The 26,226-nt window shown below is 43.9% G+C and overlaps 1 protein-coding gene across 2 annotated transcripts in view; it reads right to left on the bottom strand.

Moving 5' to 3' along the window:
- Positions 1-3,690: 3,690 nt before the first annotated feature.
- Positions 3,691-26,226, bottom strand: part of DOCK1 (dedicator of cytokinesis 1) — a 582,086-nt gene continuing 559,550 nt past the window's right edge. For both annotated transcript variants that reach the window (XM_072629055.1, XM_072629056.1), the window contains exons 49-52: positions 20,624-20,822; positions 15,936-16,086; positions 12,672-12,823; positions 3,691-5,039 (exon numbers count right to left, since the gene is read on the bottom strand). In XM_072629055.1, coding sequence (XP_072485156.1) covers positions 4,944-5,039; positions 12,672-12,823; positions 15,936-16,086; positions 20,624-20,822 — 598 coding nt within the window. In that variant the 3' untranslated portion in view covers positions 3,691-4,943. The remainder of the gene's footprint in view (positions 5,040-12,671; positions 12,824-15,935; positions 16,087-20,623; positions 20,823-26,226) is intronic.

Here is a 26,226-nt window from a genome sequence, read left to right as displayed (position 1 = left end):
CATTATTACCCCCATCTTACAGTTCAGGAAACTGAGGCAAACAGCAGCTAAGTGACTTGCCCAGGGCCACACAGACAGTGAATGTGTCTGAGGTCAGGTTTGAACTCATCTGTTTCTAACTCCAGGTTCAGCGCTCTACCACTATTCCACCAGCTGCCTTGGCCACCAAGGTAATCACAGGTTACACAAAGTCATGGATGCCAGGTTTGGGGCTGCCAGTGGGCTGGTTGTTCTGTAGTAGGGAGTGAATGAAGGGAAATAATGTGTATTAGTTTGGAAGGACAGGCTGGAGGCAGATTAGGAAGAGTTGTAAAGGTGCCTCTAAAAGAGTTTCTTCCCTTCCTCACCTTCAGAAGTGTGCTCACAAATGTGTAACAACCAGCTCTCTGGGGGAAAAGAAATTATGTACATGTTTACATTTAATTTGCATTATTATCATTTTCTGCATCACTTTCTTAAATTTAGACAATCAACAAACAAAAAATCAGGCCTTGATTTGTAGAGTTTGGTATAAATGCTCACATTAAAAATTTTACAATCAGCCCAGAGCCCTGGGAAATTAGCTCCAGCATATTCCTGCCCCAGAATCCTAGGGCACATTTCTTTTTAGGGGGAGTCAGAGCTAAACTTGGGCATTAGGCTTGCTGGGGTCAGGGGCAAGGATTAGTCTGGCAGGATCATTCCTGGTCAAGCCTATTTCTGGCCATGCCTATTCCTGGCCAGCTACTAATGCTCTGAGTTTGACTCTTTTTAAAGTACTAAAATTCTAAAGTCCAGTTAAAAGTAAACTGATACAATGCAACCCATTAAAAAGGCATTTAAATAAAAATGCACACAAAGCAAAGAAAACCCTAAGCTACAGAAAATCAGGCTGTAATTGAACCAGTAAAATCCGGATATCAAAGAACTAAGGGCACCAGATGACCCAACTCTTAAGACAAATTAAAAAGATAAAATCTTCCCACTGAGGAACAATCTGAAAAGTGGTCAAGTGATGAGATCTGAAAATACTCCGAAGGTCAGGCACAAGTAAGAAGAAAACCAACTTCTAATATAATTAAAGAAACCCAGATTCTGGGTGATGGCAGCTGGGGAACTGAGAGCAGAAGGAAGGAATTCTGAATTTAGAAGCCAGGAGTTCTGGGTCTGAATCCTGGGTCACCACTGACTTGCTGGGTGACCCTGGATTGCCTTTTTCTGGACTTCAGTTTTCTTTTCTGGCAAATGAGTAGATAACACAAGCTGGTCTCTACTTGGACTGTTGGTGGGTCTTTGGACTTCTAAGTGTGGAAGGTCTTTAAGAATTGGTGTATCAGAAGGAGCCTGGTCAGAGACAAATCTCAGGTTGTAAGAGAAACCTAGGGGTTCTGCCCTAGGCCTGGACCTCAGGATAGATAATGCTTCTGTTATAAATCCATGGCTAAATTGGCTCCCAGAAGCCCATGCTGCCAGCTCCCAGGACCTTTCCCTTTCTGCAGAGAGAGTCCAACTCTTCTATTACTGGTGACCAGGGCATCTGTGGAGTGAAGCCCCAGTCAGACCCAAAGCTACTCTCTTCCTTCTACTCCGTCCTATGCTTAATGGGCCTTCTTCATATCAAGGTTAAGAAATATCATTTTTCTATCTTAAGTCTCCTGTGCAGAATTTCCAAGGATTTAGAGCTTGCAGGGTCTTATGGGTCATGGAATCCCACCTTGTTGTACATAAGAGGAAATGAAAGCACAAAGAAGGGAAGGATTGGCTGGAGGTCAAATAGAGGGTGCTCTGGGTACCCCGCACAAGCTCTCGCTCATCATTTAGAATAGTCACAGATGGTGACCAAGATGTCCAAAGTCAGCCAAGGTCAAGAGTGGGACCTGGTAGCCAAGAATTCAAATACAAAGTTAGACTGCGTGGAGATTTCTTAGGTAGCTCTCAGGTGAGAATGACCCCTCTCTCTCCAGTAGTCTGATCCAGGTTAGAAGGGAAAGGGGAAGGTATAGAGGCAGAGGAGATAGTCAACAGTGTTGAATGTTGTTGAAGGAGGTCAATAAGGATGAGGATGGAACAAGAGCTTGGAGATTTGGTAGCAAGTTTATTGGTGAACTTGATAAGAACCATTTTAGTGTAATGCTGAGACTTGTTATCCAGATTGCACAGGGCTGATGAGGTATTGATGCGAAATGAGAAGCGTGGAACTCAGACCACCTTCCAAGGAGTCTGGCAGTGATAGGAAGGGAAAATATGGGGTAATCTCTTAAGAGGGTACCAAGGTTTAGGAAAAGTATTTGTTTTTCACGACAGGGAAGACATTTTCAGACCGAGAAGTCAACAGAATTTATTCTAGAAATATATTAGATGGGTGGTAATTAAAATGCATGTGTGAAGTTGATCATGTAGTAGGCAAACTTGGCCAAAAAGCAGCTTCTATATTAAGGTCCTTTGGTTCAGCCACATGACGAGATAGTCCAATGTTGGCAGAAGGCAGAAAGAGCAGACTGCTGGAGGTCAGGTTGAGTTTTAACATCTTTGGAAAAGACTTAGATACTATAGCTTCATAGAAGAAAAGGGCCATCTATACCTTCTCTTGTTTGATGACAGACATTACATTAACAAGGACTGGAAGACCATGGATAAATCCATAAGATCTTACATTCTACCATTTATTTACACTTTCTACTGAAAGTCACCATTCTGTCTTTGATTAGACTATTTTGTTCTTTTCAAATATTCTGGGAAAAAAAGATGGTTAAAATGTTTGCCTTCTTTATATAATATTCTCTAACCATTGCTAGTACTTAACAGTGCCTGGCACATAGTAGGTAGGTGCTTAATGTATATTGACTGACAAGACTCTGACACAGAAATTGGGATATTTCTGTCCATTGATGAGGGCTTGTAGCTGATTGTAGGTACTGAATTACATTACCATCTAGGACATGATGGAGCAGTCTGGACCTTTTAATGATGTTGGGAATCACTGGAAAATGTCGAGTGGTAAAGTTATGAAACTGGCCACTCAGCATCTGTGACAGGGTGTTAGTTGCTGTAGAGCCAACACAGAGAATAGGAACAGGATTCTGGGAGGGTGAAAAATAGTAGGAGAGGTCTGGGACTATAAAGAGAGTGTGACATGACTGAATTGGAGAGGAAATAATGTGAGCTCATGTGAAAGTTTGTGGGTGAGTCTATATGTGGATCCCAAAAGGACTGGACTTGCCTTGAGGAGGAACCTTGATTTGTGGGAGTGAAAAAAGAGGAAAGACAAAGCTGGTTCACACCCCTAGCTGGGGTGATGGAGTATGTGCTGTGTCTTGGTCATGGTGCTCCATCACATGAGGAGAAATCATGAGTGCCTTCCCATATTTGCACAGCACAGCTCCAAAACCTTAGTCATTTCTGCATGAGAAAAGCGAAAGCCCAGGTTTGAGGAAGAGCATTGTGAGAAGTGGAGCTTGGAGAATGATGGAGATCAGCGAGCATGCCTGAGTGAGTCCAGGACATAAATCATTATTTTGTATTTTTGCTTCCTGTCTAATATTAGAAAAACAGGACTCAGTCATGGATAGATGATCAAGTGTTCTTGCTGAGGAACCATGCATGTGTATATAACTAAATCATATGGAAAAGCACTGGAGAAATAACAAGGACTGTATTTAACTGGAAAGGATGATAGCACCAGGTGACATTAACAAGGTCAGATACCAAGGCTTCTTTTTTTAAATAATGTTTTATTCTTGGGAGTCAGTGACACATTTATGACATCTACGTCAAGAGCATAATGATTGTAGCGAGTAAAAAAAATATAGTTGGCAGAATAAAAAATTAGGGAATAAAAAGTTAGTCTCCATATTTTTTTAACCATCATCCAATATTTTCAGAATTTCCAAATTCTAAAAAAGAGGTTATTTATACATTTTTAGCAGTTAAAAAATTACGAACACACACTGGGAATCACTTGGAGATACCTCTTATAATAGAAGCAGGCACCGTAGTACACATTAAAAACATTCTAAGATCCATCATATATACACATTTCTGTACAGAATGAAGACAGGACAAAAAGATTTCTGCTAATCAAAACCACCTATGTGTGTTATTATGTTTTTTTCTTTTAAAAAAAGAAAAACTTCATCTTCCTATTGTCCATATTGATTTTTCCAAAATGATCCAGTAAGTTCTAATGATGTTCCCTTCCCCCCTTATAAATTAGTATTTGTTCAGTAGCTGAAATATATCCTATTTTAAATTACATCAGACTGAATGGGGGACCTGCTGTGAAAGGGGAGGAGCTTGATATGTTGATGAATTAAAATAAAGTCAGTTGATAAGAAACCACTTCACTTGGAGCAAAAAAAGGAAAAAAGGTTGTGTTGTTTTTTTTTTAATTGGCACTCATTCTACAGGTATTTGGGCCCTAAGCCCAAGGTACAACTTCAGAGAAGTCACCTCCTCTATGAGCCTCAACCAATTAGATGATTTCTATGGAGGCCTCTGGCTCAAAGTCCTACAATCATATCAATGAGCATTCTTCACTTTGGGAGCTACGTGGTTCCTGCACAGGTCAGTCCTTGCAGAGCTATGGGTGGGCATGTGTCCTTCCTGCTTAATGGGCCTGTCTGCTAAGTGAATCATTTGGTATGAAGAAAGGTAACTCTGGAAGAGGAGCCCCATGGCCACACAGATGGCCTCAGTCACTGACCAGGCCCAGGCTCCAGCTAGCCACCACCTTTCAGGAACCCACAAGGTACCCCTTGGGCCTGGGCCAGCTTTACATGAGTGCCATTTTTGTTTGGTTTTGACTAAGAAGCCTACTCCGTTGTTAGCCAGGAATTCTTTTCCATTAGAATATCTGTACTAAACGTTAGACACGGCAGGCCCAAATGAGGTAAACAGCAGACTTCAGACCTATTCAGGGAGAGGAAATAGGATAGCTTGATCTTTGGAGAAAGGCCCGCTCACTCTCACTGCACGATCCCAGAGTCAACGGAAGTTTGCTTTCGAGTCGTCTTTGGAGGAGGAGGGGGCGGAGTTTTACTTGGCAAAGGAGGAGGCAGATTCTAGAAAGGAAGGAAGAAAAGGAGAAAAGGCCTCAATTCAATTCAATTCAATTCAACATAACGCCAAACTCTGGGGAGAGAAAACTAAAAACAAAACCACCTCTATCCCCAATGAATTTACATTGTACTTGGAGTAAACTACACGTGTACAAATAATTTAAAACATAATGACACCAACTTAATCAACTAACATTTAAGTGAGTACCTACTATGTGCCAGGAAGCAGCTATGTGGCCTGAAGTCAGAGAGACCTGAGTTCAAGTCCAGTGAGCTGGAGAGGAAACGGCAAAGCACTTTGGTATTTTTGCCAAGAAAACCTCAAATGGGGTTGTGAAGAGTTGAACACAACTGAACAACAGCTGATGTGATGAGCCTCTAGGAAGGAATCTGAAATCTTGAAATAGGCAAACTAAAGAAATAGTGGTCCTGGTTAACCACACACACAAAGCCCCATCATTTTGGACATTTTTTGGGTTGTGTGAAGATTTAGCGTCTAGACCGAATCCAGCTTTTGCTTAGAAAACCCTTTCCCCCAATTGTTCTAAGTTGATAAATGTCTGTTATGTGCCAAAATGGCACTAAGGGATGGGTGTTTGTTAGATAATTCATCCATTTTCTTGAGCCTGGAATTCTTGGGTCCAGTGGTCATAATGAGAGGGCTATGAGGGGTAGAATGACTGCTCTGTGGCCATGTACAGGCTGTAGGCTTCTTGAGGACAAGGATCTTTCTTTGCCTTCCTAGTGTCTTACACCCTGCTGGTTTTCTGCAGGTGTTTGTAGAATTTAACTACCCCACACAGTTTAAATTTGGGTTTTTGCCCATCGGCTCTGACCTCTGTCCAGCTAAACTATATTTAAATTTGATTTCAACTATAATTTAAATGATGTCAAAAAAGATCATTGCAAGTATGGTCAAATAAATTCACAAGAAAAGGAATTCCAGCCACTTTAGAGGCAACCGTTGATGGGAATTCAATTAATCTACTCAGTTCAACTCACTGTATGTCTCAGTCCTCATCACTTAAGCAGGTCCCCTGGAACCTTTGTCGGGTAACCCTGTTTTAGTTCTACTTTAAGGCATACCACATACTTCATGGCAACGGGTGGCTTCATCTCTCACTAAAATGGCACTCTCTCCAATAGTCTGCATTAGGGAGGGTCAATGGCAGTCACCTCCAAAACTTCTTCCTCTGCTAGACATACCATAGGGGAAGTCATAACTCTGAAGGATAATTCAAGAGAACAATTCACTTGTCATAAATCATGCCTCCAGATCCCGGAGAAGCCTGCCACAAGCTAATGTAGCCACCTTGCTTCTGTGGTCCAGGAGGAGGAGTAAGAGCAGATTCCCAGTGCTGCTCTGGGCTTTGTTTTAAGTGAAACGTATTTCCATGAAGCAAGGGCACTCTGGGAAGGTCATAAAAGCCTGGCTATTGGGAAAACCCACAGGCAGTGCCAGCTGCTCCTGGGCTTAGTGAAAGGCTAGGGGAGTTCCCTCCTCCTCCTCTTAAACCTGGGATACTGATTTTCTTCATTCATTCATTCCACATTTATTGAGCATCCACTCTGTGCCAAGTGCTAGCACAGTGATCCTTGTCCTAAAGGACATATATAATTAAGTATAAAATATGTATCAGGTAACCATAGTATACTTGGTATATTTATAAATTCATATATTTATAATGCTGCTGGGGCAGCACTAACTATTGGGGGCGCCCTAAAAGCCTCCCATAGGAGGTGACATTTGGAGCTGAACTGGCAAGGAGGACAGCCTGGGAAAAGGCCTGGAGATGGAGATAGAGAGTTGTGAAGAAGGGACAGTGAGGGGTCAGCTTGACTTGGATGAGGGATAATTACAGTGATGGGATTTTTGTTGTGTTGGGCTTTTTGGTTGTTACTTTCTGTAATGTCTTGATTCTGACAGGAGTGACAAAACTAAGCCTGGCTTTTCAGTCTCCCCCCTCTCCCCCCCCATGAGGACCCCATCTGGGCAACCTTTTTTTTGCTTCTTACTCTCTGTTCTTTCCCCTCTTTCCAACATGTGGCTCACCTGATCCAAGATCCTCAACCTTAGAGCCCACTCCCTCCTTATATAGGTAAGAAAGCTGAGAACTTGAGAACTGGGGGTATTTATCAGTAAGTGTCTGGGGTGGGATATCTCTGACCTTAGGGTCGGTGTTCACATCTTGACCTACATTCAGAGGGGTAAAACTTCCAGGAAAAAGGACGTGGTGGTCCTCCTCGAAGCTGGGCTGAACAGACAGCACCTATAATTGTGTGCTCCCATCTAAGGAAGGATGTTGACAAGCTGGAGAAGGTTTTGCCTCAAACCTCACCACTCAGATTCATTCTCTACTCAGCTGGCAAACACAGGTATGACCCCATCCACCCCCTACTCAGTACAAGCCAGTGGCTTCCTATTTCCTGCAGATCAAAAAGAATGTCCTCTGTTGGCTCTTAAAGCCCTTCCTCACTGGCCCCCATCTTACCTGTCCAGACTCATACTTTATTCTCCTGCATATCCTCTACACAGCTTATAAGAGCTCCCTGAGGTCAGGGACCATGATTTTGCCTCTATGTTCTTAGGACTGAGCATAGTACTTGCACATAGTAGGAATTTAAAAAGTGTTTTTCGATTGATTATTTGTAACTGACTTGATTGAACACCAGTGACTTGTCAGAATCATATTTATAGATTACAAAAAACCAGAAAGGAATGCAACAAAAATGTTTGGCATTTCAACAAAGACACATTCACATGTATATTTTGAACCTTTTTAGGTTATAGACAGGAAGGCTCAAAGCTCATTGTTTATACTAATTGTATACATCATTATGCTTTATCTACTAAAGCCTAGATCAACATATTGGGAAACAATGAATTCTCCCGAAAAGCTAAACTTCAATAGGAACAAAATTCTCTGGATTTTTTTGTCAGTTTTCTCAAGCCAAAATTTCGATGTCAGGACCATTAAGCAAAATAGTTTCTTGGATTACGAAAGTGAAAGAGGCTTCCCAGGGGAATGATGGGGAGATGTGGCCACACTTGGAAATTTACTAGATGACAAAGTCTCCCCAGATCTGACAAGCAGATGTTCGCACCCATCACAATCCAAAGATCAACTCATGCCCAACAGCTCTGTGGGGCTGACAGTGGAACGAGGAAGCTGGAGCTGCCACTGGTTCTGGCTTCATAAATTAGACCTAAACAGCAAGTCCATTACCTGGAAGAGCTCACATTCTGCAAGTAAATTAGGCAAGAAAGAAACAACAGAGAGAGCTGGGTAATTAATATAATTGGATTTACAATTCCATTATCAGGCAGTCTAAATTTAGCACGTTATTCACTGGGAGAACCAACGAGGGGCCACATGAAGAACAGTATGAGATCTTTGGTGCTACTTCTGAGAACTCAGTCACACAGCAAGGGTTGGTTTGACCAGGAACAAAGATATCCCTGGATGTCATCCTCAGCTACAGCATCACCCAGGCCTAAGGTTTCTATGACTTTCTGCATTCAGTTATGAATATTATGACTTAATCTCCTGGGGCAGCCTTTATTTCTAATATGCAGACCAGTCTGATTCATTATGAGACTTAACATGTTCACTGTAAGTCTTTTTGCTTGAACACATAATTGAGATGTCTTTGAGAGAGGCTTGTGTTCCAAGGTGTGGTCAGTGCTATCTGAAAGGCTTCTAAGGACACAGGGATTAGATTTTTTCTGCTTGGCCTTAGAGGGTGGGACTAAGGGTAATGAGAGGAAGGTACAAAGAGGAAAACGTCTTGAAAGGAAAAGTTTCCAAATCCCCAACAGTCGTCCCATCGAGGAACTGGCTGCCTCCTCAGAGGGTGGGCTTCCCGTAAGGGGAGATGGCCCCTTGCTGGGCATGGGGGAGAGGGGATTCCTGTTCAGCTGCCCCTGGATGCCTCTGCAGTTCAGAGATCATTAGATTTCTCTAGCTCTTCCTGAGCCTTCTTACTCAATCAGCAAGCACTTTAAGAGCCTACTTTGTGCTGGGCACTGTGTGAATCACCAAGGACACAAGGCAGATGAAAATCCAGTCCCTCCCACTGAGAAGCATCCCTGCCAACGAGTGGGACAACAACATTCTAATACTTACTGTCTCTAAACAATAGAGATGCTGGGTAAATGGGAGTTCGTCTCCAGCAGGGGAGGAGCCTGGGAAGCATTAGGCTCTGTGGGGCCATGGCTTTCTCTTGGAGAATCAAGGTGTGATGGGCAGCATCCCCCCTTCCTTGCACATCCATTAGGAGATGTACAGCCAATAGCAGGGCACTGAGCTTACAGACTGGCAGCTTCCTCAGGGCAGGAATTGCTTCATTTTTGTCTTTGCATTTCAGAGACAAATACAAGGCATTTCATAGCAGGGGCTAAATAAACATTTGTTTGATTGGATTAAATTGTATACTTGACTTTGTCTTTCCATACAAAAAAGCTGGCAAGGAAAAAATATCTCTTCTGTACTCTGCAATAAGGGGGATGCCCAATAGGAAAATGCCTCATCATAGGGAAGGAAAAAAATCCGCTTAAAAAAAAGTTAAACTGCCCATCAGATTTATACTGTTTTTAAAGAAAAGAGAAACTGTCTCCTTCTCCTCCCAGCCTGGTGAAAACCCTCCGCCCCTAGTGAAGCCTTCACCATCTCTAGGCCTTGCCAAGAATCGTTACTATGTAATTATTTTATTGAGACTGAATAGCAAGAAATACGGCAAGCGGGGGTGGGGGGAAGGTGGAGAGGAATATTTTACAATCTGGAGTGGACTGATTTAATTTAATGAGATCACAAAGAAGGGGAAGATAAAGCAGGGGAGCTGTACAGCCCCAGAATGCTTTGTTTCTCTTGTGTCTACCAATCAATAATGGTATCTCCTTCCCAGCCTTGCTGACCTGGGCCCTGGGCACAATGTGTCACCCAGGAGGGGTAAGGAGAAGGGTGAGCCCAAGAGCCCGAACCCTGAAAGGAGCCTTTCCCCTAACAGTCACTTGGCCTCACCCACATGTGTACGGAGTAATACTTGCACATAGGGAGGTGAGAATTTACTTCCAGCAGAGGACATGAGGAGGGGATTGAAAAGGGCTCTGGGGACAGGAATTCTGCCAGTTAAAAATCATCCTTGGTCCATAGAGTGCATGCACACATCCACATCCACACACACGCACACACACACTCATGTTTGTACATACAGACATGCACATAATACACAGACACATTCTCACACACATGCACGATACTCATATTTACACATACACACATGTTCACACATTCTCACATATATACTCATGCTTATACATACATATATACACATATTCACCCACTCACATATATTCACATATACACACACACACACACACACACACACACACACACACACACGGCTCCCTGCATAACCAGGCAGCTTGTCAAGGTTGCTCCCTGGCCCCTGGCAACCCCAGATCCCAGTGCTGGATCACCAGACACACCCTCTTTGCCTCCCGGGGCTTCTCATCCCCTACAGCCGGATAGATTTGACTTCACATCATCTTCTCTGAGGAAGGTTCACTCTTAACGCTTTGTCACAAATGAAGGAACCATACATATTTTCAGTCCTACCCTCAGTGAACAGGGGTAGGAATAATATCACAGAGAGCTATTTGTGATTACACTGGTATTGGGAACTCCCAGGTGAGGAAGCAGACTGACACCTTTTCTGTATCACACATATTATCTTAGAGTGCTTGCCCAAGGTTACAGAGCCCGAATGAGTCAGAGGCAGGAGCTGAACCCAGATCTTCCTGCCTTTGGGGCCAGCTCTCTATTCATTACCCCATGCTACTTCCCAGATGAGGGAAGGCAATAGGTAAAGAGTGTTGGACTTGGAACTCTCTCCTGTGCTGGCTATGTGACCTTTATCGATTCATTTCCCTTCTTTGGGCCTCAGTTTCCCCATATGTCAATTGATACAGTTGGACTAGATCACAGTACAAACCCATGATCCTTAAGTCATGTCACATGGGTGGCTGTCTACTTAGCCTATATGTAAGGCTGAGCTCACCAAGGCCCCAAATGTCATCCTCCCTCCCTTTCTGAATTAATTGATTTAGAAACTCATAGATTCAGAGCCAGAACAGAGCTGAATGATCATTCACTGCTCTTCATTATACAGAAGAGGAAACTGAGGCCCAGAGATCTGGTCCTGTTTCTCTTCCTGCGACACGAGGGAGGATGCCTCCAGCGATCCCTCAGGGACCCATCTGATAGACATCACGCCTGTGTCTGGTCCCTTTAAAGCATAGGAGCCAGAAAGAACAAAGCCGTCACTTCTTATATTCCTCTTAGCAACACACATGAAAACACAGCTGCTGTGGACCCCCAGGTCCTGGGAGGAGATCCCTCTGCTCCCTTGACCTCCAGGAGCTCCATGAAGCATTAAATAAAGACTGTTCTCTGGGGAGTGCTGCCCCTGGGGGGCTAAGACACCATGGTAGATGAAGGGCCTGGCACAAAGAAACCTCTGGGATTCTCATCTTCCCTTGGGAGAATAAAGTCAGAATGGTGGAACCTGGGCATCCCTCCCTGCATTGCAGACCCTGTGCCATTCATTCTTCAGCTGAAGGGGGTTCTGAGGGCTGTTCCTGGAGTCAGTGAAGATGTGGGTTCTAATCCTACCTGGGCCTCTGACTGCTGGCTGGTCACATGGGAGGACCAATTATGGGTTGTAACACACGTGTACTCCCTCAGCGTCATTGGCTGCAGTGTGCTTTATAAACCTAGACTATCCATAGTAGCAAATAGGAAAAGTTGAAAAAGGGCTGTTAGCATTTTTATGCCCATTTTATAGAGAAGGAAACTGAGGCTCAAGAATAGCCCAAGGCCATCTATCTAGTAAACATCAGGGCTGGGATTCAAACCCAAGACTCTTGATTCTAAATCTGAAGGTCTTTCCCACTTTACTACATATACCCCTTCTGTGGACTCATCCTATTCCTGAATCCATGAGATTGTAATTTTTCTGAGGGCAGGAGTCATGCCTTCGCCATTTTGTCCTCTCTCCCCATGCAGAGTACACAGGAGATGTTCCCTAGCTTTTTGCTGGAGAAGCCAATGGGCTCTAGGGAAAAGCTTGTTACTCAGAGGGTCAGGATGTAAGGAAAGTGAGACTAACATCTGATGCTTGGACTAGCAACATGAGCCTTGACAAATCCCTTAACCATTGGCTTTCTCTTCTGGAAAAAGGGGATGATAATAGCACTGACCTCCCAGGGCTGCAGTGATTCAGAATTCATGGTAAGATGCTTGTCACAGGTAGCATGGCCAGTCAGCTATGATGGATGCTATCCACCATGCAAGATGAATCTGACTTAATTTTTTTTCTTTTGTACTGGGTTTGATTGGAACTGGAGGTATCTTTGATTAGATACCACTAATGCACTGAACTCCAGAAGCTTTCAAAAATAAATTTCTTAATTGATCTCCAATCTTTCCTAGCAAGCCAAATCCCCAGCATTTCCTCCCATGCTAAGTCGTCAGCCCTGGTGTAGATGAAAGCTTTCATAATCAGAGGGAGGAGGTTATGTTTTTCAGAATGGGAAAAGTTTCTGTAAACACACACTGCCGATAGCAAACTTACTCGATGATGTGGGGGCGGGGGTGGAGGGGTTGTTGGGCTCATCATATCTTGATTTTCCATTAGGTTCCCGTAATCTGCCATGCTGCCTTTCAAAGGTAAAGGCGGGGGAACGTCAGCCATTTCTAAGCTCGGCATCCCATTCAGCTCCAAACCTGGAAAATGAGGACCCATTAAATCCAATCAGTGTTCTGATTGAGGCTGGTGTACACTCAGCTGCTGGAGGTTTATTCTGTGAGCTCCTGGGTGTGATTTAGGAAAAGAAAATACCAACTCACACAGCACCTTTTAGTAGAGAGCTCCCTTTATATGGAGGAGAGAAAGAAGAGGAGGATGGAAGACAAAAGGGATGGAAGCAACCTCCAGGGTTTTAGAATGCAGACCTACTGTCATTGCCAGCCTCTGGTGCTTCATGGAGAACTGAAGACTTCTCAAGTCCCAGGTGGAAAAGCACTGCTGATGGGCTAGACTGTGGATGTTAGGTCTGCCATCCCAGGCCTGGCCTAGGGAACCATAGAGATAGACACTCCTCCCCACGTGGTTATGTGCTGATGGAATCTGCATGTCAGCAGTCAGCTACCACTGAGATCCCAGGGTTTGTTCTGAGACAGGGTTGGGTTGAATTTGAATGGAAGAATGAAAAAAAGCATTTATTAAGCACCTACTATGTGCCAGGGACAGAGATACAGAATGACAAAGTAGATAGGGAGTTGGCCTCAGAAGACCCAAGTCCAAGTCCTACCACTGTGTAACCCCAGGTAAGTCACTTCATCTCTCAGGGCTTCATTGAGAAGGCTTCAGGCAAATCACTATGATGATAAGCTATAGAGCTAGAGCCATCCTGTATTGGTGGAGGGAGTCTCCTGCTGGGAGTTACCCATACCACTGAAAGCTCTAGTCCAAGCCCTACCCCTGTCTCTGTCCTACAATGTTCTTGTTTTTGGAGATCTACATACAAAAGGAAGGTAGCTCTTGTGCTAATATGTTCTACTAAGGGAAGCCCACTGATATGAGGTAGTGGAGGCCAGGCAAGGGAGCATGGGCCTGGGCAGTTACGGAAATGATGTGGGGAGTGATACAGCATTTGACCATCACTCCCTCTTGAGAATCTGAGGCAATACTGTCATGATTACTATTAGGGAAGCTGTGCAGAAGTCTTATTAATCCCACACTGTTTCCCAATGTAAAGCCCTCTCTGATACCAACATTCTGCCAGGGATGCTGTATGGGTGCAAACCAGTGGATGCCCCACTAGAAATGTTCCATCTTGCTGGGGAGCCAGAGGACATGAACACAATCAATGGGTGTAAGAAGGATGCTGCATACTACATTGGCATAAGAAAATGGTGTCCAATATAATAGCCTCAGAGGCCAGACTAGAGGCCATCGAGTCTGACCCGTTTATTTAGAGATAAGCAAATCAAGCCTCAGGGAATTTGAGGGATTTGCCCAATTTCATAAAGAGAGTATCAGAGATGGGGGTTTTCCAAAAGAGAGATGGGTCAGGCAATTTAACCAGAGTGAAGGGAAACAGGTGTAGAGCTTAAGGCCTCCACTAGTGTCCAAAGTTCTCTTTGGACATGCCCCATGGAGAGTTCTTGGGAAGACATGGAAGAACCACATGAGATGAGAAGGCACATGTGGGCTGTATCCAGTGCTGGTGGCCACACCAACAAGATCCTGGCCGCATCAAAGCAAGGGGAACGTTCTATGTCCCATTTCTGACCTGGGACATAGGAAAGCGTGTCTACAGTTACTGTCCCATTGACAGCTATGAGAAAAAGCTCTAAATTAGAAATACTCATGTAAAAGGTCACCAGTTACTTTCCTTTACAATCTTTTTCAAAATTGAAAGCTCCATTATTATATGGAAAGAGGCTATTACTTTGAGTTGATGAGGTTTTAAAAAAGCCAGAAGTAAAAAAGAGACCAGAATTTATGGGGAAAATGGCAGTTTTATACATAGGGGATACAGATCCTCTGGATAGATGTTTTCTTGGTCTTCTTTATACTGGAGGCTGAGATGAGAATATCTCTACTCCAAAGTACAAAAAGATGAATACTGAAGTCTAGAGATACCCTTTTCTGTTTTCTCCAAAGGGCCCTTTGATCTCCCCCTTCAGGGGAGGCAGTTACAACTACATTTCCCAAAGCCCCCTCATCCTGATGAGGATTAGAAGGAGAAGCCATGGTGCACATACTCCTGAGTCACACTTACATGGCAATGAAACTTCAAAAAATGGGAAATGGGGATGGGGGGGGCATAGTACAGACAATGGCTCCTCCTTACTGTCTCCTTCTAGGGCATGTAAATGGCACTGCAAAGTGCTGTTCTAGCACAAAGTGCTAGAATTAGGAAGACTCATCTTCCTGAGTTCAAATCTGACCTCAGACACTTACTAGCTGGGCAAGCTATTTAATTTTGCCTCAGTTTTCTCATCTGTAAAATGAGTTGGAGAAGGAAATGGCGAACCACTCCAGCATCTCTGCCAAGAAAACCCAAATGGGTCATGAATGCTTGAAGAAGACAGGCTGCTTTCTTCTTCATTCTTAGATCTCATAAGTACTTAGAAAGGTTAGCACAACTTCATTATCTGTTACTATCCTTTCAGGGGGTAGGTAAGGAGTGAAAGGGCCATGGGAGGAAATCAAGGGAAGAGATACCAATCCTGGGGCAAAAAGAGTCACGGGACTGATGAGCCAGAAGCTAACCTGGAGACATGTGGTCCAAGCTTTCACTTTGTAGAAGAAGAAACTGATTCCCAGAGAAGTGACTTGTTTAAGGTCATAGTAAATGGCAAAGGTAAGATTAGAACTTGGGTCCTGGGACTCCAAATTCAGCACCTTCCCCACTGAACATCCTGGGTCTCTCAATGCTGAACTCCTGACATCTTTATTCTATGAGTTATTCAATAGTTCACACTACATTCTTTGCAATAAATATGTGTTTTCTTAAGCATTAAGTAGATATCCATTTGGGAGTTTGAGACTCATGAGGTTTCAAATTAATCCTTTGCACACAACTGTGCTCTAGCAAGGGGGGAAGGAATCTGGTGCTTGTCCTTGAAATAAGGGAAGGTTCTAAGCTTCAGCCTGATGAGTTAGAGCTTGGATGCCTCATGTCTTCCAATGGAATCACTCATTCATTTGAGACCCCATGAATCTCCTGCAGAAGAAGAAAGTGGTCCTACCATGCACTGGGAAAAAATTCAGCAATAGATTTGGGCACACAGCATCTTCCCCAATCCCCAAAGAGCCCCCACTTACTCGACTGCAGGCTGAAAGTCAGCTTGGACCTGGGGGTGATGGGAGGAGGCGTCTGCTGACAGGATGGGGGTGACGGGGACACTGAGAAACGTCGTTCATTTCCAACAAGAATAACTTGGCTCTTTGGCCTCTGAGGCCTCAGGGGACTGATCTGCATGGGAAAAGAGAGAAAAGATCCTCAGTGTCCTGACCATCATAATTGATGCCTTTTCACATGCTCAGTGCAGACTCACTCTCTCTGTTTTGTGACAATGACGTTGTCACTGGCATAGAATGCAGGACCATAAGGGCATAGATTTACTGCTAGAAGGGCCCGTGAAGGCCATCTAGTCTAGTCTGGCCTTTTTAGAGAAGGAGTCATGGCCAGGAGTTAGTGGACTAGCCCAAGGCCACATGGGCAGGAAGCATCAGAGCTGGGGCCTGACTCCAACGTGCTTGCCCTTTATATAGTGCCTCCCTGAATGGACAATGCAAACACAAATGGGGTGGCTTGGGAATGCGACAGACAGCCTAAGTAGGGCCTGTTCCTCTGTCATTGCTCAGCCTGGAGACACTGAATTTCTTGTCTACTTTCACCTTGTATATGCTGTCTAGACACTCCTTCAGTACCCAACCCAACCCCCTGTTCATTCCTTGCTTTTCTATCCTGCGCTCATTCTGGGAAAGGAAAACTTTCTTCCGTTTATTTGCCTTCCCTCTTTCCTCTTCTCTAGATCTCCTTGACCTCTTCCCTACCCCAGTCATTTCCCCAGATTTATAAAACCAGCTAGCTTTATTTCTGCATTTCTTACAGCTTGGCCTCATGCCGAGAGGCCTGGGGGAGCTCTAGCAATTAAAAAATACAAAGGAATTAAAGCAATTAACAAAATTCTTAAACATAGCCACCGATGAATGAGGAGACATAACCTCCAATGCAGGACCAGCACGACTCTGCTTTATTAGGTATTGGATGTGATCCATTTTCTGGAGGGCTTGCAGGTGGAGACAGCACATGTGCTTTTTCCACTTTTCAATAGGTCCTGGTTTGCTCCTTCAGCCTGCTCCTTTCACTCTCCCTTTCCTCTCATCCCTGCCTCCAGAGGCTGCTGCAGTCCTGGCCAGACCCCCCACCCAATTCTAGCACTGTGCAGGGCCTTTCTCTGGCACACAACACTCTTTTATATTCACTGACAGACTAGATGGGAAGAAGGACTGTGCCTGGCCAAGAGTGCCCAAAGGGTATGACAAAGAAAAGGCATTTCCTTTTGGCTCCCACATCCCTGGCCCCCTCCTCTTCCTCTCTCCTTTGGTGATTTCATGGGCTTCCATTGGTTCAGCTGTTACCATCCATGAAGATGAGCTGCAGCCCCACATCTGGCCATCTCCAATACTAGATGACCTTCTAGGCTGCCATGGGGCTGTCAGGAACACAGACCTGGGATTCAAACTTACCTCTGACATTTACTAGTTCTATGGCCCTGGGTAAGTCACTGAATTCCCTGAGACTCAGGCAGCAGTTTGAGATTGGTGTATTGAGTCAGAGAGAGGCAGTGATCCGTTCTTCTCCCAGGTCCCATGCTAGGAATTCCTCACAGTGACCCTTTCTCAGGTCCTTTCTCTGTCTCTCTCTTTCTTTATCTCTCTCTCTCTCGTATGATCCTGTTTTCTCTCCTTCCTTAGATTTCCTAGAGGGGAAGGGGATGCTCCAATGCCTCAGAAGCCTGATCCAACTCTGGAATTCTAGCATCTGCCTAGAAATAGACTTTCTTTGGAAACAAGTCCATTGCAGAAATGCAGGTCTATAGTACCCTATGAAGTCATAAACATTGCTGTGTGTTTCTAGGGAGCTGCTTTCTCCAGTTAATTTCACACTGATGGAGTGCCCGCTGTGTACAGGACACTGCGTTGGGCTCTCAGGGAGATAGGAGATTCAAAACCAGCCTTTCTGCAGTCACTGAAGGGAGAAAGTACTAGACCAATCTCCTTTTCTCAACAATGGTAACACAAAAGTTACCAGTGTCCGTTTTTAATCTCAACAAGTAAACAGAATAGCCAATGTGGGAATGTGGTTTGCTTGGCCATGCCAAGTTGTTCCAAGGGTTTGGTTTTTCTTTCCTTTTTGCCCAAGGCAAAGAGGAAGGAATGAAGGGGGTGAGGATTGGGCTGAAAAAGAGGATCACTGAGGGATCTGTTTTCACAATTCAGCAAACAGAACAGAAGGGTGACCAGAAGGAGACCAGACAGGCAGGACAGCTCTGAAAGCTACAGGCTGAATTTATGATCAGAGAGATCTTTGGGTTCAGGCACCTCCATGTCTGTTTTGCTAAAGATATGGAAATGCTTATTTTACTTGGTGTTTGTTAAAGTCAGAATGAAAGAAACAAACCCCCAAACCTTGCCTTAGGAAGCCAGTGCTTACACAGGATCCCAGATGTGGATATGGAAGGGTCTTCTAGGGTAACTTGGTTCAACTCCTTCATTTTACAAATGGGAAACAGGACTAGGGAAGTTATGACTTGCCTAAGATCACATGGGAAACAAGTGGCAAAGTTGATCTGAACTTAGGGCCTGGGACTCCATGGCTCTTTCCACTGCTCCCCATAGCCATCTCATCCATTTGACAGATACAGAAACTGAGGGCCAGAAGAAAGGAGTAAGCTATCTGAAGTCAGGGCATGAAAAATGGGCAAGAATGGCGCCATTTGAGTCTAGATTCAGCATCCCTTCCACCGCACCACGCTGATAGTGAAAAGGTGAAGCATCAGGTAGAGACTGACAGCTGACCCCTAAGCACAGCTCTCCAGGGATGAACGTTAATGAAGAAGGCTCTGGAGGAGGGTGACTTCCAGGTTAAATCACAGGGATGGACTGAGGGTGTCTGTCAGACTGGCACTGGGTGTTTTGGGAGCTCAGGCAAATGCGCAAACCCCTCAGGTGGCATTCTGGGCCTTGCCAGAAGAAAGCCCAAACCTTCTGCCACAGAAACTCTGTGTCTCCTGGCACCAAATGCAATAAGGGATTTACTCTTGGAGGTTTTTGTAGGATTCTGGCGTCCTCAAGCAGGAAGTTTACCAAGGGCACAGAGCCCTTCAAAGTCCAAATATGGCGACCTCTAAAGACAGACCCCAGAGGCTGGTAGGAGGGGGTGTACTCAGTAATTGATCAATCTTTATTAAGCACCACCTGTGCTAGGCATCTCCCATGCTAAGCCCTAGGGAGATAAAAAGAGGCAAAAGATAGTCCCTGCCCTCAAAGAGCTTATAATCTAATGGATTTTTCAGCATCTTATTTATTAAGTTCTGGGGAGGGAAGGGGTCACAGACTGAGGGAGTCTCTAAATGTCAGACTTATTAGGTACCTCAGTGCCACCTTGTTCAAACCACATCCACCTGAACAAGCATACCTGATGTAGCAGGCCTGATGAGTAGTTGTCCAGGTACTGTTTGAATACCTCCAAGGACAAGAAGCTTATCACCCAAGGATTCCCAGTCCACTCGGGGTAGCCCTGATTTTTAGGAAGTTTTCCTCTTTCCAAGGGTAGCCTTTCCAATACATATGGGGGCAGGGGAGACTGTAAACATCCCCAGTCCTTTGCTGGAAATACCCCAACGACAGTCATTGTCTTGGAAAGTCATTTCTCTAGTTCTTCAGTTTTGGTCCATTCCTATGATTTCCTTGGTATGGGGAGCTCCCATCAAGGAAACTCCTAATCCCAACACAGATCAGCATCTATTATATGACTTATGGTCCCTAATTACCAAGTGACTTGTGTCACATTGCCACTTATGTGTCACGGGGAAGATACTAACCCAGGTCATCTGGAATCTGAGCTAGTCTTTCTATCCTCTACCTTGCTGTCACCTCTGGGTCTTTTTTAGCTTATAGAGGTCTTCCTAAAATGAGCTGTTACTCTGCTCCTGACAGGGTCTGTGTAGTGCAGAGCACAGAGGGAATGTCACCTCCCATGTCCTAGAAACAATAGCTCTTAACGTAGCCTTAGATCATAGCTGCTTCCTTCGTTTCCATGTCACAAGCCATTGCTGACTTGTATTGAATGTGGGGTCCACTAACACCCCCAGATTACTTTCATGATCTGCTGTCTAGTTGTGCTCACCATCTTGTACTTGTGAAGTTGATTTTTTAACCTTGCTGTAACTCAAACACAAAACTTCACATTTGACAGCCAATTCTATTGCATTTTGTCTTATAAGAGTGTCATTCTAACCTGTCAAGATCTTTTTGTATCCTGACTGCCATCCAAGGTGTTAGCTCGCCTTCTCGGCTTGGTTTTATCCACAATTTTGATAAACAGGCCTTTGAACAATTCGACAACACATAGAACAAAGCCAAGATGTATGATGCTCCGACCCTCAGCACCCCCTAAAATTGACAGTGAACACTGTTTTGCTCATCCAGTATCTCTTTACCTGAGTTACTGTCTGGCTCACAGCTCTCCCTCTCTCCCCCAAAATAGCACTCCACTTTGATTGAACACTTGGCTAAAATCTAGAGACTGACCCACCCCATCTACTGGTGCCAGACTAGTAACCCAGACCCAGAAGGCCATGGTGCTAGCTTGGCAGGAGCTGTGACTCTTTTACCTTCATTTACCTGAGCATCTCTTTCAATTCCAAATGAGTTTGAAGCAACCATCACTCAAATTCTAGCCAGCAAAACCCAAAGAAACAGCATTTTCCCTCTGACATTACCGTTTCAGAGAGAATCACTGCCTCCGAGGGCTGCACGGAAAGGTCGGAGGGCTTAAATTCTTTATCAAATATTTCTTGGTGTTTGCTATTCCTCTTCTCTTTTTTCTTGTCCTTCTTCTCCTTGTCAAGGTCATCCTTATCCAATTTGTCTTGGGACCTCGAATGCATCTTCTTTGGCAGGAGGGGCTCCAGAACAAACCTACAGGGAATGTGGTCAACTCCGATCAATTAAAAGATTTACTATGCAGCAAATGACGACAGACTGCAAAAATCACTCAAAATTCAGTTGAAAGACTTAACGGGAACAGCAGAATTTGGCTGAGACAGAAATGATTAATAGGATGTGATGATTCTGATGAAAAGAAATATGATTTTGCATCCTAGGGATGACAAGTTGGAAAGAGAAAATTTCATGATATAGTTACAGCAACATATGATGGGGGTTGAGGGTCAACAGATCTGGTTTCAGATCCCACCTTCAACACCCCCTCCGTGTCTTTCTTGATCCTCTCACACTCCTGAACTATCCTCTGTTAAACAGCTTTGTACAGATTTACTTCATATTTGTGCTGAATATATTTTTACATATATCTGTGGTCTTTCCAATGGAACATAAGCTCCCTCATGAATGATTTTATTCTCTGGACTTGTATTTCTAGCACCTGGCAAGGGCTTGGCATATAGGAGACAATATTTGTTGACTGACTATGACTGTGGGCAACTCTTTCATCCTCTCTGGGCCTCAGTTCCCTCATCTGTAACATGAGGGGTTATCCTGATAACTTCCAAGGTCCCCTCTTGTTTTAAATCTATAAATTCAATACCTGTAGTGCTTATTTCGCAGGTTTTCTAGGAGATTCAAATGGGATAATACATGTAAGATACTCTGTAAACCTTGGCTCACCATGTAAATGGTCACCTCTTATGGTTAAGATTGCAAGCCACCATCAGTGGAATCAAAGAGGTATACAATACACAGTAGTAAATGACCATCATAATCTAGTGCTTGACAAACCCAAAGATCCAAGATTTTGGGACAAGAAATTGCTACTTGACAAAAATTGCTGGGAAAACTGGGAAGCAGTTTGGCAGAAACTAGGCATAGACCAATATCTCACACTGTATACAGGTATATAGTCAAAATGGGTACATGATTTAGACATAAAGCGTGATATCTAAAGGAAACTAGGACAGCATGGAATAATGTACCTGTCAGATTTATGGATAAGGGAGGAATTTATGACTTAACATGAGATAGAGAGCATTATGGAATGGAAATTGATCATTTTGGTTATATAAAATTTAAAAGTTTTTGCACAAACAAAACTAATGCAGCCAAGAGTTGAAGGAAAACAGGAAACTGGGGAAAAATTATCTCTGATAAAGGTCTCATTTCTCAAAGATATAGAGAATAGAATTCCCACATCTTCCACTCCCTACCCATTGTCTCCAGACACTTTTCAGCTCCCTTAAGTGTGCTGTCTTCCCCAGTTGGACTATAAACACATTGAAAACAGGGACTAGTTTCCTTTTTTCTCACCTTCATACCCCAAAGCTTAGTACACTCTCTGGTGCATGGTAAAGGTTTAGTACATGATTGTTGCCTGCTTTCCTGACATATTGGCTTAAATGCAGGTATGGAGGGGGAAAAAAAAAATCAATGAATTAATTAAAAAAAAAACACAATCAACTGTGACTCCCCATCTCTCACTGTAATGACAAATTTGTCATTTAAGTTCTGTCTACAAAAGTAATTCTTCTCTCTCTATTTTTATACATGGAAGCTAGAACTTCAAAAGAGCTATGCAGCAGCATTTAAGTGCATTGACACCAAAACACCTTATGAAGCCAAAGAAGATGGGAAGGTACCTTCCCCCATTCCTTTGCACAGGTGGAGGAAGGCAGGTGTGAAATAATGTATACAAGTCCCAGTCTCTGTGTGGTTCGCCAGTCTGACCTCCCCGCAGCAGGAAGAGATACATTTTGAAGGTAATGGCGTTCTACGGACTCTGGCTGCTCACCCCTCTTTCTGGTCATTGGTCTGAGGGCCCCTCTTGCCATAGACATGCAAGAGATTCATACGGGTAACACCCCTCGGCATGGCTGAGAAAATCAACTTCCCTCTTGTGAGAGTGAGCTTTTAGAAAGAGGCATCTTAGCATGTTAGTGACCTAAAAAAACAAACTACTTTTGTGCATACTTATTATACTAATATCTGCAACCTCTTGAGATGCAGTCAACCAGCCAGCACTCCAAATTTGGGGAGCATTTCAGATGAACTAAACACTGGGAGAAACCAAGGCACACATCTAGAAGGGAAATGGAAAAATCTGCTGGAGATAGAGGCACTGATGAGAAGCCATTCGCCTCAGATTGGGCACTGAGTCAGGGGACACTAAACAGCCCTGATTGGTTGCTAAGAGACACGGCACAACTAAAAGGCTATGATGATTGAAAAGGAGTTTAATTTCTTTTGAATTTTCAAGATCCTTTCATCTAACGTAAAGGCATTTTCTTTTTAAACACACCAATGCAACTTCACAGCTTGTTTATTAGATGAAAGAAAAATTCACCTAAATTCAAAATAAAAGTTTTTCTTTAATTTGTTAACCTCCCACCTGTGAGTCTGTGTGGCTGGTAGTTACATGGCTGCATCGGCTTAGCCTTCTCAGCCTTTCAGGATTTCACGTTTATTGAGACAATCATAGTTCATATTTATGTCCTTGTTTTAAAGCTTGTTTTTCTCCCAACGCCCCCATGAGTTGGGAGGACAAGCATTTAGATCTTGATTTTACAGCGACAAGAACTGAGGCATCTGGTGTTGCACAGCTGGCTGGGCAGGTCCAGCACCTTCCCCACTCTGCCAAGCTGGTTAGAGGCAGTTCTAGGCCATTTTTGTCTTTGCCTTGAAGCACGGGAATTTTGTCTTTTTTTTTTCCCCAACCCATCCCTGGCTCTGACTTCTTTGTCACAACTGGGTTAGAGGGAAAGGAGAAAAGCACAGGAGGAGAGTGGAGCTGGAAGGCAATATCATTGAGTCTGAGCCCTCCATTTTACAGATGGGGTCACTGAGACCCAGAGGGCGTGGTCACATGGGCCAGAATCTGGATTCCAAATTCAGTGGCCATTCCATTGCAATCATTCAGATGAAGGGTATGGAACTGTAAAGAAGGCTGGAGGGTGGATTTTGAGGAGGAGAAATCTGGGAGGCCCTGAGCAGTAAGACAGGGTGAAGACCATAGGCTGGATATGGATTTAGAGGCCTCAGGGTCAAGTCATCCCTCTGTGTCCTGCCTTAGATGAGTTAGGTGACTTCTTTTGAGATTCAGTTTCTTTATCGGCAGAATGAGGGGGGTGGGCCCATCTGGCTGCTACCATCTCTTACTGTCCTCAATCTATGATCTGACTGTATGACCTGGGTTTAAACTCTCATGTCTTTGTGTAGGTCATATCGCCTCTCTGAAACTCAGTTTTCCTCCTCTGTAAAATGGGTAGGGGGTTGTGTAGACAGTCCCTGAGATTCCTTCTGGCTCTAAATCTATGGTCTCTATGAATTCCCAAGTTTGTTTTTCTTTATAAGTGGAACATGAGCCTTATCGAGTCTCTGAGTATGGCAAAATGGACTTTTCCCTTCAAAGACTTTACCTTGACTGAGCTGGTCACAGAGGATGTGACCTCTCCTTCTGCCCATATTTCAGTGTGGATAACAGAGCAAACTGTCCTGCTCCCTCCAGGAAGCTGACATTCATCAAATGAATACATGATTATAATCTAAATTCCTCAGCAGAATGGGAGCTGTCTGAGGGCAGGGACTTTGAGGGTAGCATCCACGGCAGTGTGGTGCTGGCACACAGAAGAGACTTGAAAATCAACAGTTGCAAAGAACCTCAGAGGCCACCAAGTTCAACCCTCTCATTTGACATAAGAGGAAACCGAGGCCCTGGTAATTAGAGGTATTTGCCTAAGGTCACACAGGCAGTAAACAAACATCTGGTTGAATGAATTTAAAGCCTTGTGATATCATTGATGATCAGTGGAGATATCTACTCATCTAATTGGAATCTTGCATGTCAAAATAAGAATCATTTTTTATATCATGGATTACTTTAGAGAGCACTCTTTACTTTTTTTAATTTCTAGATATAAAAATCTCAAAATCAATCAGTCAGGCTAAGAATTGATTCTGGTGACAAGCCAGAGCCTGTGGAGACAACAAACCCCATGAAATGTCGACTGACTTGGGAAGTGACGTGAGAGAGTGGGTCATGGTCTGAACTTTTCACATTATGAGAAGCACCTGCCAACAGGAAGACCTTTCCTTTTCTCCTGACCTCTGGCACTGTGGATCCCACTTGGTGGCAGCAGGAAGAGCTGCTAGAGGTGACAGCTCCGAGGGGGAACAAAAGGCAGTCTGTGAATCAAGCTGGGTTTCTGTGAAAGGTTACACAAAAACATCCCTGGGAGAAGGGACCATGGAGGCTGCGAGGGTGGGAGCTGGGCTCCGTCTCTTCTTCTGAAAATGTCTCCACGTTGCAAAGACATTTTCTTTTGCACAACACCCAGGGGCTGCTCTCAATCACAGGATCATATTTCTAGGTTCTTTCACCCAATAAAAACTTAGCCAAGCTCTCCTTGGGATGGTCTAGGGGGAAGCTGGAATTAAATCCCTTTATAAACTGGCCTGGAATAAGTGCACAGGGTTTAAATATGGCTAAATTGAAAGCTTCCACATGGGGGTTGTCTTTGAAGAAAAAGCATGTATTAAGCTGATGGGGAAAAGAAAGTTACAGCCATTTTTGAGGAAGTTAGCCCATCAGGAGTAAAAATTGAGAGGGGTTAGAAGCGCAGGTATTCTTGGGGGATAAAGGGAATTGGGGATGTCTGCACATTTTGGTCTGGGGCAAGGAGCCCTGCTTTTAAAAAAAGATAGAGGCTATTACAGCCACTGGAGTTATAATTGTCAATGCATGAGGATCTTACCATCAGACTTTGGGATGTTTTAAATAAACAATATTTAACATGGGTCAAACTTGAGGGTCAGTGTTTTCATAGGATTGGTGGTAAAGACTTTTGTACTTTAGAAGTCGCTGAGCCTAATCCCCAAGTCCTAGAGAAGGGATATGACTGATCCAAGGTCACACAAGTAGCAGGTGAATTCACACTAGGGTCTTCTAACCCTAGGTCTCCCAAGTCTCATTTTCTTTTGAGTTTCATGTTCCTTCAGGTTTTAGATTGCAAAGGCCTCTCCTTATGACACCTTTCTGGAACACCCCAAACATCAGTCATGTATGCCTGCCTCTCTTTTAATACTGAGAAAGAGAAAGAAAAAGGGAGCATATTGGGTATTTCTGGATGATGGGCCAAAAGGCCTGAGAGATGCTTGTCTTGGCTAAATAATGAGAATGGCATGGCAACCTCATCATCTTACATCAGCCTAGAAGACTCTTCCCCAAGACTGTAACAAATGTAATAAGTGGTGACTCTGAACTAGGCACAGAATCATGGGAATGGAAGAGAATCAGGAAAAAATATACATGATGACAGTCACTATGGAAATGGAAAGAAGAAAAAATAAATGAAATGCTGTTGGATAACTACACAAG

Source organism: Notamacropus eugenii, chromosome 1 (genome assembly GCF_028372415.1).
Source record: "Notamacropus eugenii isolate mMacEug1 chromosome 1, mMacEug1.pri_v2, whole genome shotgun sequence".
Lineage (NCBI taxonomy): Eukaryota > Metazoa > Chordata > Mammalia > Diprotodontia > Macropodidae > Notamacropus > Notamacropus eugenii.
This window is presented reverse-complemented; position numbering and strand designations above follow the sequence as displayed.